Genomic DNA, 20759 nt, shown 5'->3' with positions numbered 1-20759 from the left:
AAAAGTCTGTGTCGCTAAAAGCTGATAAAAAGGTGATTTCAGCACCACAACCACTTTGTTGATGCCATTTGCATGGAAAAAACTTTCTTCTGCAGAAATCCTTTCTCATTCTTTCAAAATAAACAAAATTTAGCTGTGGTATGGCTAATTTCTGGGTCCTCTCCAGGGGAATTCACCAACCCTGGGTACCTTTAGAATCCTCAGGGTGTTGAAAAAAAAAAAAGGGCGCAAATTGGACGTGGATACCTTATGTGGATAAAAAGTTACAAGCGCCTAAGTGCGAACTACCCCAAATAGCCAAAAAAAGGCTTAGCACAGGAGAGGAAAAGGCCTAACAGCGAAAGGGTTAGAGATAGGGGGTGCAAGCCAGTTACAGTGGACTCATACAGCTTGATTTGTCAAACAGGATCATATCTGTTCACACTTTTAGACACCGAATTTCAAAGCGCGTTTGATGAAAGATTTGGCTGTACCACATCTCAGACAAGGATCTTAAACTTTGAAAGGTATAGGGCTCACTTGTCTCTGCAAACTCGCACACAAAAATACATCTGCAGAAGCACATTATTGTGGTGTACGAGGCAAATATTTAGGACATATATTTAGCACAATGGCAAAGTCTCCCGTACCAACTAAAACGTTCAGTAACAGTAGTGTGTAAAATATTGAGGAAGCAATACAATTTAATGGCTCCCACATTTTGTTTAGACTAGCAAAACCTATCCCAAACTCTGAACAGATATCAAGCATGACTTACCTGTGTCCCAATACTCCAGTAAAACCAGCCTACATAAGAAGGATGCCTGAACCAGGAGTAGACTCCAGCTGTCACAAGAATATGAGTATTTGACTTCTCATTCTGGACAATATGATTGAAGTTTGAACCAGCAGTGAGCATTGCAGCTTTTCTCAGAGACTCCCCAATTATCACCATCATTAATCCAATTACAGCAAGCCATGTGATTTGCTTCATATCTGTAAATGGGAAAAAAATGACAATTCTAGAAATTTAACATGGATGAAAAGTTCTCTACTGTGTACTGTTGGGTGAAAAACAAAAAAAATTGTCTGAAAATTAAGTTAAGTCACCTTTGTGGTGACCACCAAGATAAAAGCATTTATTTTTCCTGGCACATTTATCACAAATTAAGGTAATCTGCTAAACATAGCTTATAAATGGGTTCTAAACCATTCTGGCGGATTGTGCATGATCAGTAATATCAAGATCTGGAAAACATTGCCAGCCAGTGCTCGTGGCCTGCACGCAGTCGTGTATCACTGTCTTCTGTTGTAGACAGTAGACCATGCTTATGCTTGGGAGAGGTAGTTGGCCCAACGGCTAGGGCGCTCGACCTCGGACCTGCGTAACTGGGTTTGAGTCTTGGTAATGACGCTGAACATCCTGTGATTCTGGGCAAATCACTTAATCTCCCCATGCCTAACAAAAAATGAATAGCTGTCCTCATGTAACGTAACTGGTGCTATGTAAAGCGCTCTGATACAGGATTGGATTCGGGTCAAGTTTGCGCTATATAAAACTCTGCAAAATTTTTTAAAAAAACAGGATCAATGGCTTTTTGGTATGACAAACTAGCTGTGGGGTAGGAAGGAAGATTGATAAGATTAGATTGATAAGATTAGGATAGATAGATAGATTGATAAGATTAGATTGATAAGATTAGGATAGATAGATAGATTGATAAGATTAGATTGATAAGATTAGGATAGATAGATAGATTGATAAGATTAGGATAGATAGATAGATTGATTAGATAGATTGATAAGATTAGGATAGATAGATAGATTGATTAGATAGATTGATAAGATTAGGATAGATAGATAGATTGATAAGATTAGGATAGATAGATAGATTGATAAGATTAGGATAGATAGATAGATTGATAAGATTAGGATAGATAGATAGATTGATAAGATTAGGATAGATAGATAGATTGATAAGATTAGGATAGATAGATAGATTGATAAGATTAGGATAGATAGATAGATTGATAAGATTAGGATAGATAGATAGATTGATAAGATTAGGATAGATAGATAGATTGATAAGATTAGGATAGATAGATAGATTGATAAGATTAGGATAGATAGATAGATAGATAGATAGATAGATAGATAGATAGATAGATAGATAGATAGATAGATAGATAGATAGATAGATAGATAGATAGATAGATAGATAGATAGATAGATAGATAGATAGATAGATAGATAGATAGATAGATAGATAGATAGATAGATAGATAGATAGATAATCTTCACTGAAAAAAAAATCACAGGTTTCAGGGACGTTATAGTCAGTTGGACATTTCACCCGCAGAAATCCAGAGAAATACGGCTGTTATAGTTAGTTGAGCTAACTATAACTCGCGTCCCCAAAATGCACTGCTGATGACGTCACATATTACATCATTCATGACATGGTCAGTGACATCACTGATGACATCTCAAGAGATATGCAGAGAGAACCAACAGAGGTGAAGAAAGAGGCCTTCTTGCAAAGTAATCCTGTGCCCCCAACGTTTTTCTGACAGGTACTGGTGGTAACTGAGTGACTAACCAGGCCTAGAGCCAGTGCTATGCTAAAAGACACTTAGAATACAGTGAAAAAACCTACAAACACTAGTGTACACTATAGGTTGGGCTACCCCTGTGATTGGCATGACCTCCCCTATAAGGCCCTAGTACATATTAGGGCTGGGGGGATTAAAACTACCTCCAATTCAGAGTTGCAGAAACATGCTTCTTTAACTAGTAGTCGCGTTTGCAGAGTGGTAGAGAAAGGGTGCTGGGCCTCCGACCAGTGCTCAGGAATTATGCAGCATAAGTCTTACAGGAGGTACCAGGAGGGCTTCTTGGCCCCCAAAGTCCCCCAGGAGTAAAGTGGACTCCATCCCCCATCCCGTAGTCTGCCAGGAGGCGCGTTTGCAGAGTGGTGAAGAAAGGGGGCATGGCCTCCGAAGAAGTCTTAGCAATCCTACTGTGTGGGACTTACTGAAGGTAACAAGAGGGTAATTCACCCCCAAGGACATCCTAGAGGGCCAACTACTCCTCTTATTACCTCCAGTAAGTACCACACAGCAGGATTGCTAAATTCCCATAACAGGCAACGCCCCCTTTGCCCACCACTCTGCAAACACGCTCCCTGGCACGCTCTTGGATGGGGATTGAAGTCCCCTCCACTGCTGGGGGTCCTTAGAGCCCAACTAGCCTACCTCTTACCTCCAGTAAGCCCCACACAGGGGGACTGCTGGGAGTGGTCCGAGGCCACCCTCCTTTTTACACCACCCTGCAAACGCGATTCCTGGTGCACTGCTGCTCGGAGGATGAAGTCCACTTGCGTCCTGAGGTCCTCAGGACACAGGAGGAACTCATCTCCCCACCAGCAGTGTGCCAAGAGGCAGGTTTTGAGAGTGGTGTAAAAAGGGGCTTGGCATCAGACCACCTCTCTGCAAACCACGCGTTTGCAGAGTGGTGCAGGAAAGGAACAGGGCCTCCAGCGAGATGCAGAATTTTTATTTTTATTTCTTTTTAGAAGGGGATCTGGGTGGCCCTCCTTAAGTCTTTTTTAGGCCCTGGGGATCCCATCCCCCAGGGCCTCCCACATTTAAAAAAACAACAACAAAAAAATGGTAAGGGGCTCGCGTGGCCCCCCCTTCCTGAGGCAATTTTTTTCCCCGGGGCCTGGCCTCCTTGATGGGATCTGTGGGGGGTGCCTTAATGCCACCACGGTCCCTGCTGGCTTCCCGCCTCCTGCGGAAGCCGGCATTGCTTTTGGGCAAGGGGAGCTGCTGATATGCAGCTGCCCTTGCCCAAAAGCAATCTGCTTTGCTTCGTTGAAGCAAGAGCAGGTTTCCTGCTCTCGCTTCAATGAAGCAAAGCAGGAGTTTGTTAGGACAGGGCGGGAGCCGTGCTCCCGCCCTGTCATAGCAAACAGCAATGTCCAGGGGGTGGGCACCCTGGGACATTGCAGTAGCCAGGAAGGTGATGGTCCCCGGGGTCCGAAACGGACCCCCATATTTAAATATTTAGTGCCCCGGGGAAGTGCTGGTCCCCGGGGAAGTGTGGGAGGGGGGATGCAGGTGCCACCCCCAAAGCATTTTTTAGAAGTCCTGGGGAGGTGGCGGTTCTCGGGGCTGCATGCCCCCGCACCTAATGAATAAAGCCCCGGGGAGGTGATGGTCCCCGGGGCAGCGGGTGACCTGCTAATTAACTGCACATTGCTCCCAGGACCTGGTCCACCCGGGGGCTTATAGAAAACGAAGCACAGGAGCCCGCGCTTCCTTTTTTTGTTTTAATCAGCCTGATTCGTGCACCCAGTGCAAATTCAGCTGATCTGTTGTTTTTTTAAATGCTTTTTTTGGCCCTGGGGGTCACTGTGGGACCCCCTGAGCAGGCCTAAGGGGTCAGGGTGTTTCTACCCTGCCCCCTTTTTGTGTTTTTGAACCTTTTTAACCCACTGTTTTCTTGTGACTCTGTAACCTAGTCACAAGATGGCTGCCAACACATTCTGGTTTGGAGTGTTGGCAGCCAATTAGAATTGAGCTAGTGCTCGAGAGGGTTCGAGAACCCTCCTCGGTGCTTAGATATCAATATTTTTTTTAATTTCTCAGCAACTACTGAATGGATTCACACCATTTAAAACAAGCATTGGCATAGCCAATAGGTCTCACTTTTGGGATCTTTTAAGCGTTTAGTCATGCAACACTGGATGTTGTTTAATGAAGGATATGGTGCTGGATAACTAAACACTCGCAATGTCCCAAAGGCTATTGGCTATGCATTGGGGCACCTTATAAGTGTTTGGGTAGAAGCTATTGACTTTGCTAATGTTTCTAAGCTGTGCTGTAAAGAAGAGTGGCTGCTGTGCAGCATGCTGAGAAGTTGTAATGAAAAAGTGTAAGAAGCACTGAGTAATGATGTGGTGTCGTTGAGTGATGCTGTGCTGGCCCCGAGTGATGCTGTGCTGGTGCTGGCCCCGAGTGATGCTGTGCTGGCCCCGAGTGATGCTGTGCTGGCCCCGAGTGATGCTGTGCTGGTGCTGGCCCCGAGTGATGCTGTGCTGGTGCTGGCCCCGAGTGATTCTGTGCTGGTGCTGGCCCCGAGTGATGCTGTGCTGGTGCTGGCCCCGAGTGATGCTGTGCTGGTGCTGGCCCCGAGTGATGCTGTGCTGGTGCTGGCCCCGAGTGATGCTGTGCTGGCCGCAGAATGATGCTGTGCTGGCCGCAGAGTGATGCTGTGCTGGCCGCAGAGTGATGCTGTGCTGGCCGCAGAGTGATGCTGTGCTGGCCGCAGAGTGATGCTGTGCTGGCCGCAGAGTGATGCTGTGGTGGCCGCAGAGTGATGCTGTGGTGGCCGCAGAGTGATGCTGCGGTGCTGCACACTGATACGCATAGTAATGCTGTGGTGTTCCTGAGTGATGCTGTGGTGTTCCTGAGTGATGCTGCGGTGTTGCTGAGTGAAGCTGTGGTGGTGCTGAGTGAAGCTGTGGTGGTGCTGAGTGAAGCTGTGGTGGTGCTGAGTGAAGCTGTGGTGGTGCTGAGTGATGATGTGGTGGTGCTGAGTGATGATGTGGTGGTGCTGAGTGATGATGTGGTGGTGCTGAGTGATGATGTGGTGGTGCTGAGTGATGATGTGGTGGTGCTGAGTGATGTTGTGGTGAAGGTGAGTGATACTGTAGTGGCCCTGAGTGATGCTGTGGTGGTGCTGAGTGATGATGCTGACTGATGCTGTGGTGGTGCTGAGCGATGCTGTGGTGGCCCTGAGTGACGCTGTGGTGGTGCTGAGTGACCCTGTGCTGGCCCTGAGTGATGCTGTGGTGGTGCTGAGTGATGCTGTGGTGGAAACACGAGTCCTTGCAATTTTAGCAACTTTTGATCAGTTTGAGCTAGAAACATTTTTGGGGTAAATTCTGAAGATTATGTAGAAAATAATGGATTATGTGGCATATGCAGCAAGCGCAAAATTACTCGGTGCAGACTTCTTATTAACAGTTTTATTTTCACTTGTCTGTGGAACGCACTTCATCGACCTCTAAAGGATGAATGGCTAAGTCGGCCATGCCAGGTTAGAATGTGAATGATATGGTGTTTAAGCTGGGCCCACGCCCACTGTTAGAATGGGGAACCTCTGGTTGGCACAGGTAGGTACTTGTGACAAGCAGTGGTCCCTTCTTCTATTCAGGGCGAGAGAGTTACCCCTTCAGAACAACCCCTGCTCACCCTATAGGTAGTGTGGCGCGAGCAGTCAGGGCTAAACTTCAGGGCGCTAGTCAGTTAAGCATTTATGATCACACACAGTAAACCACAATGATCCCCCACAAACGGACACCAGGCGTAAGTTGTATCAAAAATACGGATGCTTTATATAAAAGATTCTTTGTTACGCAGGCATGTACAAGACCATCAATAACGGTTGCGAAATGGAAGCCACAAGATGATAATTAGGCACTGTTCTTGTCTGTGGTAACTTATTCGATCACGAGCGCTTCACAGGGCTCGGTTGAGTCGGCCCAGTCACGATGATGCGCAGGGCACCCAGGGTACAGTGATACGGGGAAATCAGAACGTTGCGGACCCCGAGTCCGATAGAGAGTTCACTGTACCTGGGAACGTGCGGTGTGGTTGGACGAGTCTTCAGGAGAGATGCAGGTTCTGCACCTCGTGGGTCTTCCGGATCAAGAATTCAGCGGGCGGCTCTCGGTAGACAGGTGCGGCCCAGGGCCTCCGACACGGACTGTGCGGGAGGTCACTGCGGAGGGCGGCACGGTCAGACTCAGGCTGGGAGGTGAAGCGGGGCGGCCGGATACGTTACGACGTACGGGCGGCCGTCCGAGGCTGGATTTCACTTCCCCACTAGAAATCCGGCGGGAGGGCGAGAGGGCACCAAGCGCGCTCCAGTAGCAGGCAGGTGACAGGGAAGCGGGACGGCCAGACTCGATGGGTCCAGAGCGACTCAGGTAGAGCGGGGCTCTCGGCGAGTGGAGGCGGCCAGGCTTCTGGGTGTCACGGCCCTAGGAGGGATGCGAAGGTGCGCAGGGCACTCCGGCGGGAGAAAGCACACGGCTCGAATTCTCAGACGAGCGGAGACACGGTGAACCCACTGGTCCTGGGGTTCAGTTCAGGGGGCAAGCTCTTCTTCCAAGCCCTTGGAGATAGTTGAAGAACAAAGTGCAAAAGTCTCTTTCAGTCTTTTTCCTCTCCTTCCTTAGCAAGGCACCTACTGCAGGCCAGTCCCTCAGGTCAGGGAAAGTTACTCCTCCTTCAGCTTCTTCCAGGTCCTTCTAGTCGGGCAGAGTTCCTTCGTGGTTCAATCTGGATCTGATTTCTTAGGAGCCAGGCTCCTACTTTTATACAGGGATTCTTTTGTTCTGTAGCGCCAGGGGGCCTGGGCCTGGCTCAGTCCAGTTTTGGAGCACTCTGTTGTGGTGACTCGGCTTGTTCCTTTCAGCAGCAGGGCAGAGACATCAGCCGCTCCACAGGGGGCGGCGCCGGCTTTGTGGTGGCAGAGCACAGGTCTATTCAAGAGTCAGGGTGCACTCCTCCCACCCATCCTGGGGTAATCTCCCTACCCACCACCTGGCAGCCAACCTGTCTCCTGGAATCCCCCAGCCCTGCTCCTGTACTGTTGCTAGGCAGAACACACACACACAGCAGAGGCAGACTGAGATGGTTAGGCACGCAAAGGCTAACTTTCTAAAAGTAGCATTTGCAAACCCAGGATATTAAAATAACCTTTACTAAAAGACGTATTTTATTATCCTGAGTTTAGGCATACTAAACATGACTTTCTACCCTGCTCTCTGAGTCCACTGGGGTCACAGCGTGTAGCGATCCCAGCAGCCCATTCTGGCCTATGGAGAGCAGGTAGCCTTCAATAGTGAAAAACGAAAATGGCGGTAATTCACTATTAAGACATGCCACACACATCAGGGCATGTCCTACCTTACACCTACAATGCACCCTGCGCTCAGGCCTACCAGAGGGGTGACTAACATGTAGTTAAGGGAAGGTTTAGGGACTGGTAAGTGGGGACACTTGCTCAGTCAGCGCGACGGTACCAGACCGCGCGCAGGTTCTGCAGTGGCAGACCCTAGACACATTTTACCCCGCTGCTTCGGTGGGTGGCACAACCAGTGCTGCAAGCCCACTAGCAGCATTTGGATATACGAGCCCTTGGCACCCCTGGTGCACTCTACTAGGGACTGATAGTAAACCAAATAACCCAAACGTGGAAGTCAATTCACATAATACATTTTACCATAGGGAGCACTTGCACTGTGGCACTGGATGGCAGTGGCACAGTGCCCTGAGCAGCTAACATCAACACAAAAACACATTGAGGCACAGACAAAAATGGAAGGGTGACCCACGCCAATGGTGCCAGGTCTAACACGTGTCCCCTCCAGCTGAAAAGTGGGGAGAACTACCCTACCCCAGGGAGTTCTGCATCACTAAGGCGGAAAAACCTGGACAGACCGTCAGCATTGGCGTGATCTGTGCCAGGGCGATGCTCCACCGTAAAGTCCATACCCTGTAGGGAGATGGACCACCTCAACAGTTTTGGGTTCTCACCCCTCATTTGCATCAACCATCTGAGGGGCCTGTGGTCGGTCTGAACCCGGAAGTGAGACCCAAACAAGTAGGGTCTTAGCTTCTTCAGCGCCCAGACCACAGCAAATGCTTCTCGTTCTATCGCACTCCACCTTTGTTCCCGGGGAAGTAGCCTCCTGCTAATAAAGGCTACGGGTTGGTCAAAGCCCTCCTCAGTGATCTGTGAGAGAACAGCCCCTACACCATGCTCTGATGCATCCGTCTGCACCAGGAACTCTTTGGAGAAGTCAGGAGCCAAGAGCACGGGCGCCGTGCACATGGCAGTTTTCAGGGTGTCGAAGGCTTTCTGACAGGTGTCAGTCCATATCACTTTTCTGGGCTGCTTCTTCGAAGTCAGCTCTGTCAAGGGGGCAACGATGCTGCCATACCCCTTGACAAACCTCCTGTAGTACCCGGTGAGTCCTAAAAAGGCCCTCACCTCCGTCTGGGTCTTTGGGGGCTCCCAAGCCAGGATGGTTTCAACTTTGGGTTGGAGGGGCGCCACCTGGCCGCTCCCCACTTGGTGTCCCAAGTACACCACTGAACCCTGCCCGATCTGACACTTGCTTGCCTTGATCGTGAGGCCTGCCTTGCGCAGCGCCATCAACACTTCCCAGAGATGTTGCAGGTGTTCTTCCCATGTGCCGCTGAACACTGCGATGTCGTCCAGGTAGGCGGCGCTGAACTCGGTCAGCCCAGCCAACACCTGGTTGACCAACCTCTGGAAGGTGGCAGGGGCATTCTTCATCCCAAAGGGCATCACCCGGAACTGGTAATGCCCATCTGGCGTAGAGAATGCGGACCTCTCTTTGGCCCCATCAGTCAAGGCGATCTGCCAGTACCCAGACGTTAAGTCAAACGTGCTAAGGTACCGTGCAGCCCCTAACCGATCGATGAGCTCATCAGCTCTGGGGATGGGGTGCGCGTCAGTCTTCGTGACTGAGTTGAGTCCTCGGTAGTCCACACAGAACCGGAGTTCGGGCGTGGCACCCGGCGCTGCAGCCTTTGGGACCAAGACCACTGGGCTGGCCCAAGGACTGCTGGAGGACTCAACCACCCCTAGAGCAAGCATCTTCGAGACCTCCTCTTTGATGCAGGCCCTGACCCTGTCAGTTACCCGGTAGGCCTTGTGCTTCACAGGTAAGCTGTCTCCCGTATCCACATCATGGACGCACCAAGTTGTGATACCAGGAACCAGGGAGAACAGGTCAGGGAACTGCCCCAGCAGCTGGCGACAGTCACCCTGTTGCTCAGGGGTCAGGGTGGGTGAGAGGTTTACCCCATCCACTGACCCGTCTCGCTCTGAGGCTACCAAGAGGTCAGGAAGAGGCTCGGACTTCTCTTCCGTCCCATCATCGGTGGCCAAGAGCATGCCCACTTCGGACCTCTCCAAGTGGGGTTTCAGTCGATTGACATGTAGGACCCTTAAGGGGTTCCTAGGAGACCGCAAGTCCACCAAGTAGGTGACAGAACTCTTGCGCTCCACAATCTCAAAGGGTCCTGTCCACTTGTCCTGGAGTGCACAAGGCTCCACAGGGGCCAGGACCCACACTTTTTGGCCAGGTTGAAGCTCAACCAGAGTGGCATTCTGGTCGTACCACCGCTTCATTTCCTCCTGGCTGGCTTCCAGGTTTGCCTCAGCAAGTTGCCTGAAACGCCTAGTCTGGTTCCGGAAAGCCAGCATGTAACTGTATACATTCTGGGGAGGTTTCCTGGGAGATTGCTCCCAGCCTTCCTTGACCAGACTAAGAGGTCCTCGTACTGGGTGGCCATACAAAAGCTCAAAGGGACTGAACCCTAGAGACTTTTGTGGCACCTCGCGGTACGCAAAGAGAAGGCATGGTAAGAGGACGTCCCACTTACGCCTCATGGGTTCCTCGAGACCCATAATCATGCCCTTCAGGGTTCGGTTGAAGCGCTCAACCAACCAGTTTCCTTGGGGATGGTAAGGTGTGGTGAACTTGTAGGTTACACCACACTCTTGCCAAAGGGACTTCATATATTTCGATATGAAGTTGGTCCCCCTGTCAGACACCACCTCTAGAGGGAATCCTACTCGTGAGAAAATTCCCATCAGTGCCCGTCCCACCACGGGGGCCGTCACTGTCCTCAGAGGGATGGCTTCAGGGTACCGGGTGGCATGGTCCACCAAGACCAGGATAAACCTGTTGCCCATGGCTGTCTTGGGGTCCAGTGGCCCCACAATGTCAATCCCCACCCGCTGGAATGGGGTACTGACCACAGGGAAAGGTTGGAGTGGAGCTCTCAGCTTCCTTCCACTCTTGCCACTTGCCTGGCAAGTCTGGCATGTCCTGCAGTGAGTGTCAGAACTCCTGCGCATTTGGGGCCAATAAAAGTGGGTGACAAGCCTTTCAAAGGTCTTGTCCTGCCCCAAATGTCCTGCTAACGGTACGTCGTGAGCCAGCCCCAGTAGGAAGGCTCTGAACTTCTGGGGTACCACCAGCGCACGGGCTGACCCAGGTTCAGCAACCTTAGGCTCGGAGTATAGGAGGTCGCTCTCCCAGTAGATCAAGTGAGTTCCGGACTGATCACCATTGGCCTGGGCTGCAGCCTGCTGCCGCATACCCTCTAGAGAGGGGCACTCTTTCTGCTCCCTGCAGAATTCCTCCCTGGTGGGGCCTCCTTCTTGCTGCCAATGGGTCAGCTCAGGCAGGTCCCCCAGTTCGGCTATCTGTTCCCCGGTAGGCTCCAGGGCATCCCCCTCAAGGTCTGCTTCCTCCTGGGCGGTGGGAACGTCAGGAGCCGGATTCCCGTGCCTCCCTTGCCCTCTCTCTAAGGCCGGTTCCTGGGCCTCTCCCTCAGGCTCCAGGGTTCCTTCAACACCCCTACTGGCTGCCATCGACCGGGTGGTCACGCACGCCCAATCAGGCAAGCCCACCATCCGCAGGTGAGTTGTCTTCTCCACCTTTTCCCAAGGGGAGCTCTCCAAATCGTTACCTAGGAGACAATCAACAGGCATGGCCTCTCTCACAGCCACTTGCAGAGTACCAGAGACCCCCCCCCACTCAAAGGGAACCTGAGCCATTGGACACTGACTCTCTGTGTTGTCAGCGTTGACAACACGGCAGAATGCGTGCGGGACAACCTGCTCTTGAGACACCAGGTGTTGCTTGACAGCAGTCACACTGGCTCCAGTATCTCTAAGAGCCCCCACCCTCTTGCCATTTATGGTCACCCACTGCCCATACTTTTGAGTATTGGGGGGCAGCTGGGCCTCAGCGACCATCTCACTGTCTCCTAATGAGACTAGGGTCATCTGTACGGGATCCCCCGCCCCTTGGACGTCTATCTCCCTCCCCAAGGCTACACTATTCACCTGCTTGGGGGGTGGAGCACCAGAGGGTGCTGGTTTACCATACAGTGGGCACTTGGGATCCACGGAAATGTGCCCCAGGTTGTTACACTTGTAACATCTGAGGGGCCCTCTTTGAACAGGGTTACCTGTCGGGGCCCCGGTCTGCTTCAGGGGTGGGGGTGGCTGAGAACCTTTCCCTTGGTTCCCTTGGGAATTACTTTGGGGCCCTTTGTAGAACTCCCTCTGTTTACCCTTGTCCCCCCCACTCTTCTGCTGGGGACCCTGAACACCCTTGGCGGGGCCTCCCACGGGACCCTTGTGGACCCTGGTGCTGATCCAGCGGTCCGCCTCCTCAGCAAGCTTCCTCGGGTTGGACAGCTTGCTATCGATCAGGTGTTGGCGTAGCTCAGGAAAACAATTATCCGACAAGTGCTCCCATGCGATTAAATCAAACAGCCCTTGGTAATCATCCACCTTGCTACCCTTCACCCAACCATCCAGCGCTCTGCAAAAAAAGGTCACATATTCTACATAAGTGGTACCAGGTTTCTTGGTGCAATCCCTAAATCTCTGTCTGTACAATTCAGGAGTCAACCCATACCTTGTCATAAGAGCCTCCTTCATGTGTGGATAGGATGTGTGGACATCAGAGGGGAGGTCTAGCAGTGTGTCCCGCCCCTCACTCAGGAACCTTCCCCACAACCCCGCTCCCCAATCCTTCTCAGGGACCCGGTGGGAGGACATGGCTACTTCATAGGCCCTAAACCACTGCCCAATATCATCCTGCTTATAATATTCTTTGACTACATCTTTAGGAATGTGCACCCTTGACTCTGTTAAATTGCTGCCACCAGAGGGTGAGTTGTCTAAACTCCTGGCCTTGAGATCCAACTCCCTCATTTTTACCTCATGCTCCATGGCCAGTTTCTGCCTTTCTCTCTCCATTTGTAGTTTTGCCATCTCCACCTCATGTGCTCGGGCGGCACTCCTGTCGGCCAACTCCTCTGGCGACAGGCCTCTGCTAGGCTCAGGAACACCTTCTGGGGGTATCACCTCCCGGGCATTCTCTGGGAACTTTGATTCGTACCAGGCTCTCAGCGCTTTCACGTACTGATCCTTGTTGCCAAGTCCACTCTGCTTGATTCTGTACTTGGAGAGATATCCTTTCAAGATATCATTGTTGCACTTCCGCAGTGCGTCTTCCTCCCAATCGATGTCATCAACTCCAGAGAATACGGAGGACGCTCTGCTCCCACTGACTGAGCTAGGCATGGTTTCGTAAGGTGGAGATTCTTCTTTAGCAACAACTGTCAATCAATCTGTGGCTGCGTTATAGGTCTGCTCTACGTGGTGATCAATAATTCACTGTATGTAAATCATAAATGCAAATTCGAAATCCCACCGCTGCCACCAATGTTAGAATGGGGAACCTCTGGTTGGCACAGGTAGGTACTTGTGACAAGCAGTGGTCCCTTCTTCTATTCAGGGCGAGAGAGTTACCCCTTCAGAACAACCCCTGCTCACCCTATAGGTAGTGTGGCGCGAGCAGTCAGGGCTAAACTTCAGGGCGCTAGTCAGTTAAGCATTTATGATCACACACAGTAAACCACAATGATCCCCCACAAACGGACACCAGGCGTAAGTTGTATCAAAAATACGGATGCTTTATATAAAAGATTCTTTGTTACGCAGGCATGTACAAGACCATCAATAACGGTTGCGAAATGGAAGCCACAAGATGATAATTAGGCACTGTTCTTGTCTGTGGTAACTTATTCGATCACGAGCGCTTCACAGGGCTCGGTTGAGTCGGCCCAGTCACGATGATGCGCAGGGCACCCAGGGTACAGTGATACGGGGAAATCAGAACGTTGCGGACCCCGAGTCCGATAGAGAGTTCACTGTACCTGGGAACGTGCGGTGTGGTTGGACGAGTCTTCAGGAGAGATGCAGGTTCTGCACCTCGTGGGTCTTCCGGATCAAGAATTCAGCGGGCGGCTCTCGGTAGACAGGTGCGGCCCAGGGCCTCCGACACGGACTGTGCGGGAGGTCACTGCGGAGGGCGGCACGGTCAGACTCAGGCTGGGAGGTGAAGCGGGGCGGCCGGATACGTTACGACGTACGGGCGGCCGTCCGAGGCTGGATTTCACTTCCCCACTAGAAATCCGGCGGGAGGGCGAGAGGGCACCAAGCGCGCTCAAGTAGCAGGCAGGTGACAGGGAAGCGGGACGGCCAGACTCGATGGGTCCAGAGCGACTCAGGTAGAGCGGGGCTCTCGGCGAGTGGAGGCGGCCAGGCTTCTGGGTGTCACGGCCCTAGGAGGGATGCGAAGGTGCGCAGGGCACTCCGGCGGGAGAAAGCACACGGCTCGAATTCTCAGACGAGCGGAGACACGGTGAACCCACTGGTCCTGGGGTTCAGTTCAGGGGGCAAGCTCTTCTTCCAAGCCCTTGGAGATAGTTGAAGAACAAAGTGCAAAAGTCTCTTTCAGTCTTTTTCCTCTCCTTCCTTAGCAAGGCACCTACTGCAGGCCAGTCCCTCAGGTCAGGGAAAGTTACTCCTCCTTCAGCTTCTTCCAGGTCCTTCTAGTCGGGCAGAGTTCCTTCGTGGTTCAATCTGGATCTGATTTCTTAGGAGCCAGGCTCCTACTTTTATACAGGGATTCTTTTGTTCTGTAGCGCCAGGGGGCCTGGGCCTGGCTCAGTCCAGTTTTGGAGCACTCTGTTGTGGTGACTCGGCTTGTTCCTTTCAGCAGCAGGGCAGAGACATCAGCCGCTCCACAGGGGGCGGCGCCGGCTTTGTGGTGGCAGAGCACAGGTCTATTCAAGAGTCAGGGTGCACTCCTCCCACCCATCCTGGGGTAATCTCCCTACCCACCACCTGGCAGCCAACCTGTCTCCTGGAATCCCCCAGCCCTGCTCCTGTACTGTTGCTAGGCAGAACACACACACACACAGCAGAGGCAGACTGAGATGGTTAGGCACGCAAAGGCTAACTTTCTAAAAGTAGCATTTGCAAACCCAGGATATTAAAATAACCTTTACTAAAAGACGTATTTTATTATCCTGAGTTCAGGCATACTAAACATGACTTTCTACCCTGCTCTCTGAGTCCACTGGGGTCACAGCGTGTAGCGATCCCAGCAGCCCATTCTGGCCTATGGAGAGCAGGTAGCCTTCAATAGTGAAAAACGAAAATGGCGGTAATTCACTATTAAGACATGCCACACACATCAGGGCATGTCCTACCTTACACCTACAATGCACCCTGCGCTCAGGCCTACCAGAGGGGTGACTAACATATAGTTAAGGGAAGGTTTAGGGACTGGTAAGTGGGGACACTTGCTCAGTCAGCGCGACGGTACCAGACCGCGCGCAGGTTCTGCAGTGGCAGACCCTAGACACATTTTACCCCGCTGCTTCGGTGGGTGGCACAACCAGTGCTGCAAGCCCACTAGCAGCATTTGGATATACGAGCCCTTGGCACCCCTGGTGCACTCTACTAGGGACTGATAGTAAACCAAATAACCCAAACGTGGAAGTCAATTCACATAATACATTTTACCATAGGGAGCACTTGCACTGTGGCACTGGATGGCAGTGGCACAGTGCCCTGAGCAGCTAACATCAACACAAAAACACATTGAGGCACAGACAAAAATGGAAGGGTGACCCACGCCAATGGTGCCAGGTCTAACACCCACCATATTTTTTTGTTAGCATATTTGCAGAGAACAAAGCACAATAAAAGTGCTTGAGGAGAGAGAGCTTGGAGCGAAGTCGCATCTATGGTACCATCTATAGCAGCACAGTTGTCGACGATGGCTTTGTGGTCACTGTCTGCAGCAAGAGGAAGAATCTGTTCTAGCAATCCCAAGGGCACCCTATTATTCACCAAATATGAGCTTAAGATAGGTCATGCTGCCAAGAGCCAGTCAGGGGTGCAAAATAACAAAGTACCCACTTAAAAAGGAGAGCACACTCCCAAATCAGTGTCTCAACATGCGTGTAGACTTAAAGCATGCACATTTCTAAGTATGAGCAAGTGTAAATGTAAGACATTTCTGTATCTAAGCCTGACAGCAAAGTACAGCAAGTCCAGAACCTTTTGTAAAGAACCATTTCCCAGAGATACAGAACCAAAGATTCATTGAATAAACAAGCAGTGAAAATGTAATAGGTCTCGCCTTTGATTAAGTTGCTTTGCTAATGGTATTGTATAGCAAAGCAAATGGCTTTAACTTAATGAAAGGCGAGACATATTGCATTTTTAATGCTTGTGTTTTTGTTAGGCACGGGGAGATTAAGTGATTTGCCCAGAATCACAGGATGTTGAGCTCAAACCCGGTTCCCCAGCTTTGAGGTCGACCGCTCTAGCCGTAAGGCTACATACAGTGAAAGAACTTCTCCCTTCAAGGCCGCCCTTGGCAACAGAAACTGGTGTGTAAAATGTCATTTTGTCATTATGTCATGTGAAGGGCGCGAAGCTCTTGTGCTGTGTGAAAGTCAGCAACAAAATGGCCCTTGAATAAAATGCATTGATCCTGATGCGCAGTAGGAAATCATCGGCCCATTACTGTGAAAACCTCAGAAATGATCATTCAATATTTATCAGTGCGTGCTCGGGGTCACCACTGCGCGCATCCGCCCCGCTGCAAGTTCGAGAATCATCTTAGATCTTATCAGGTGGAAACAGGCACGCGCATTGATCGGAATATTACAGGCCTTTTTTTGTGTGGGCGTCGCTCATATTTACGACGTGTCTGAAAATGGCCCAGCAAAACTATTGACTGGTCTTCTTACCCGTTGGTGTTGGGAGCCCGACGACAGAGCACAGCACAATTACAATCATACATACGATGAAGTCGTGTACACACTACACAGCATATTCTGGCCGTCGGCGTCATCTTCAGGAATTCTGGGGCCCCGGGCAAGACACACTTTGCCCCCCCCCAAATGAAGTTTGAATTTATTACCCATTATCGGACCATGAGACACAAACAGTATAAATTACACATGAAACATTCAGAACTGCGGGCATCAAAACAGGTGAAAGTTGAAGCTGCCCGGTGTGAGCGAGAGGTGAACAGAGAGGGGGTAGGCACAGAAAGACTTAGAGAAAGGCAGAGAATGTAGAGACTAGGTTGTGATGAAATAAGGAGAAAGTGACACTCAAAAGATAATTTTTTAATTCAATGTTTACATCTGTCTGAGAGTGTGAGAGTTGAGAACTGCCTCATTCTCACACTGGAAAACATCTACGCACTTTGCCCACACGTTAGCCGAGCATGTATTTTAAAATGACTGTCAAACTTCGAAGCATACAGAACCATTGGCGCGGTCCCGGTTTCCTTAGAGGGTAATAAAGTCTGCCGGGGAAATAATGTGGTAATGTTTTGTCTTTCACTACAGAGAAAGAGGGTTCCAGTACTGTAATTACGAGCCACTCGCCCTTCACCAGCATGGGAAAACAAAACAAGCATTTGCAATGTAATTGGTCCGATTGCATTGCAAATGCTTAAGTTTAAAACTGAGCGTTGCGCCGCTTCACGGACATTGCGCTCGGTTTCTTTATATATTTCTTAACTTTAACACTGAGCGCGGTGTCCTTGAAGCGGGCGCTGCGCTCAGTGCTAAAGTTAAGAAATACATAAATGAACCAAGCGCGGTGTCCGTGAAGTGGCGCCACGCTCAGTTTCAAAGTTTAAAAAAAACAGCAGCTCTGTCTCAGAGAGACAGAGGGAAGGGTCTGCTTGGGGAGAATGAGAGGGAAGGAGAAAACAAATAGTGCTCACCCAGTATCAATCAATCGAAATTACTTTATTCGGTTACATCTTAATAACCATAAAAGCAGAGTAAAAATTCTTATAAAACATTCTGTACAGGATAAAAATTACAATAAATTCCATTTTTATATACAACTATTCATTATCAAGATATCATGAAATAATCGTTTTCCTATGCTTAAAAACACTTTTTTAAAAAGCGGTAACAGAGGCAACAGCAAATACTGCGTCTAGCTGTTGTAAAGCCAAAAAAGCTGGACGACATAGCCTCAATCCAAATGTTTTTACAACTGGGATTATCCACCTTTTCCTTTGTAGAGAATAAAATTTACAGAAAAATAGGACATGAATAGTCGACTGATCATAGGTGTTGTCACACAGGCATTTACATAACAACTTTGACCAATCATTAATAATAGGAAAACTTAATCTATACAGGGTCCCCAGTCGAAAACGGATCAATAAGAATCTATCATACTCATTGGTTATCAGGCGTAAATATGGCTACATTAAGAAAGTCGTTAGAGTAAGGTTATGGGCTTGTACTGTTACCTTACTCGACTCTGCACTAAGTCTCCTTTCAACCAGATATTGCAGGCAATCATTCTTAAGTTCTTTCCTGGTATATCCTATCATAGTGAGTGGTTCATCGTAAAATCTTCGGTGTCCTATATTGCATTAAAACATTTTGACATAAGAGAGCCATCTAATATTTAGCACTCCATCTAGGCCAGCACAGTCAACTAGGATTTTACGATTAAAATGTGTTTCTTCTGTAATCCATATTCTGTGCCACAACAGAACTGGTTGAATTTTTATAATATCCTCCAAATAGAGGAGACCTAATTCTGTGTGGCAAACAAACGAAGAAGTACTCTTTGGAACTATTAGTAAGAATCTCAAGAATATATTTTCAGCTGCCTGTAGAGAAGTTACATCTACGTAGCCCCATATACCTGCTCCGTATGTGGCTACAGTAACACTTTTTGCTTTGTAAATGTTCAGTAACTCCGTCGTGGGGCGTTTACCTAATTTCCTGCTAAAATACGTGCACGCAGACAGTGTTTTAATGTACAACAATCTTCTTGATTTTACTGCCTGCACCCATGACCCAGATTGATCAAATAAAATTCCTAAGTAGGGAAAAACCTTAGTACTTTCAATCCTCTTCCCCTCTATAAAAATAGTTCTTGTTCTAATACTACCCACTCCACAATTCATAACAAAAGTTTTCGTTGAATTAATGGAGAGTCCCCTTTCCTTCATAAATTTCGCAAAGCTAGTCACTGCTCTTTGTAATCCTATTGGTGTGCGGGCCATAAGGACCGCATCAACAGCGTATAGTAATGCGGGGATTGGTCGTTTGCCTACCGCTGGAAAGTCTATATGTTCTTTGTCTAGTACTTTTTCAAGATCATTTATATAAAGTGTAAAGAGGAAAGGGTCAAGGACGCAACCCTGACGCACGCCCCGACGAACTTTAAAATACCCTGTACATCCCCTACCCATACCATATCGCACACTAGCGTTTGCCCCCAAATATAATTCTCTTAAAAAGGAAATCATAGCTGGTTTGAGACCCAGCTCCTCTAAAATCAGCCATAAATTATTGTGCCTCACGCAATCAAATGCCGATGATAAATCGACAAACGCCACATATAAGGCTCCCTTTTTAGATTTTATATATTTATTCATGATTATATCTAAATTAAGACCTTGCTCTATTGTGCCAAGCTTCTTGTGAAAGCCATACTACAAGTCGCTAATTACTGATCTTTCTTCTGCCCAACCCTGCAATCTATTTAATATTACATGATTTTCATAGTTGAGTTCAACAAAGATATCGGACGATAGCATGCCGGGTCCGATCTATTTCCCTTTTTAAAAATTGGTACCAAAATTGATTCGTACCATGATGGGACAAATCCAGATATGATAGTTGCATTAAGCACTTGTGTCAGTAACGGTCCCCATAAGGTGGCATTAGATTTAAAAATATCAACAGGAACACCATCTGGGCCTGCTCCCTTCCCACCCACACTAGATGCAATAGCTACATTTACCTCGCTCAGATCAGAATAGAGCAGGGTATTATGATCCTTCATAAGGTTGCATTGTTGCACCTTTGAGCCTGTATTTTTATTTGTCTCAAAGCACGTTTCCTCATATAACTTAGAGAAATGCTCAATCCACTGTTGCTCTGGGATTGCAACCTCCATTTTTGCTAGTTCTTTATCTCTAAGGAATGGTGCATTAACTGCCTTCCAGAAGGCACTAGAATCTTTTGATTCCACGGCATCGCGCAGAGAGATCCAGGATTCTAATCTTAACATATCTCTTCTCTCTTTTAGGGCACTCTTATATTCTTTTCGGGCATCTCGAACCATATTTCTGTCCTTTACTTCTATGTGTATGATTTTCTTGAGCTTTCTATAGGCCTTCGTACATTTAGAGTCAAACCACCCTTTAGTTTTGATCATTTTCCTTTTACTTGTGTGAACAGTAAGTTTAAATTTAAATGCTGATCTCGTGGCAACACCTTTAGAAGTGTTACATTCTATACCTTCATTAATAGCCTCCGTAACCTGCGGACTAGTTGTAGTCTCAGTTATTATAGATAAGTCCAAAGGAATCAAAGGAGACAGAGACAATTGAGTCTCACCTATTACAGGTTCATGATGATCAGTATCGATAGTCGATACATGCGCTGGTTCTGGTGTTTGTACAAACTTTAGCCCTCCCAATGAAGATCGTTTGCCTTGTGGGAAATCAAGGGAAAGACGTCGTTCAGTCAGAGCTATTTCGTGTGTTAAAGCCGAATCGGCTCTAGTAATGAATTTATCTAAAGTACCCATGATTCCCCCACAGGGATGCATTGTTTTGCTCCCTCCCTCACGTGAGCTCATTTTAGCAAATCCAACCAGGAGCAATATCTTTTAATTAATAACAATCAGTGTATCACCAGCTAATATATATATTCACTGAAAAAACCATAGGTTTCACACATGTTATAGTTAGCGGAAATTTTACTGATAAAAAACCAATGAAA

General features: G+C 48.7%; 1 protein-coding gene across 1 annotated transcript in view; it reads right to left on the bottom strand.

Annotated features, from left to right (window-relative positions):
• The window catches only part of ICMT (isoprenylcysteine carboxyl methyltransferase), a 136400-nt gene that overhangs the window by 58351 nt on the left and 57290 nt on the right, over window positions 1–20759 (bottom strand). Inside the window, exon 4 of the mRNA XM_085608886.1 lies at window positions 758–975. Coding sequence (XP_085465012.1) covers window positions 758–975 — 218 coding nt within the window. The remainder of the gene's footprint in view (window positions 1–757; window positions 976–20759) is intronic.

Source organism: Triturus cristatus, chromosome 1_2 (genome assembly GCF_964204655.1).
Source record: "Triturus cristatus chromosome 1_2, aTriCri1.1, whole genome shotgun sequence".
Taxonomy (NCBI): Eukaryota; Metazoa; Chordata; class Amphibia; order Caudata; family Salamandridae; genus Triturus; species Triturus cristatus.
The sequence above is the reverse complement of the archived record's forward strand: the minus strand, read 5'-3'. Positions and strand labels throughout refer to the sequence as shown.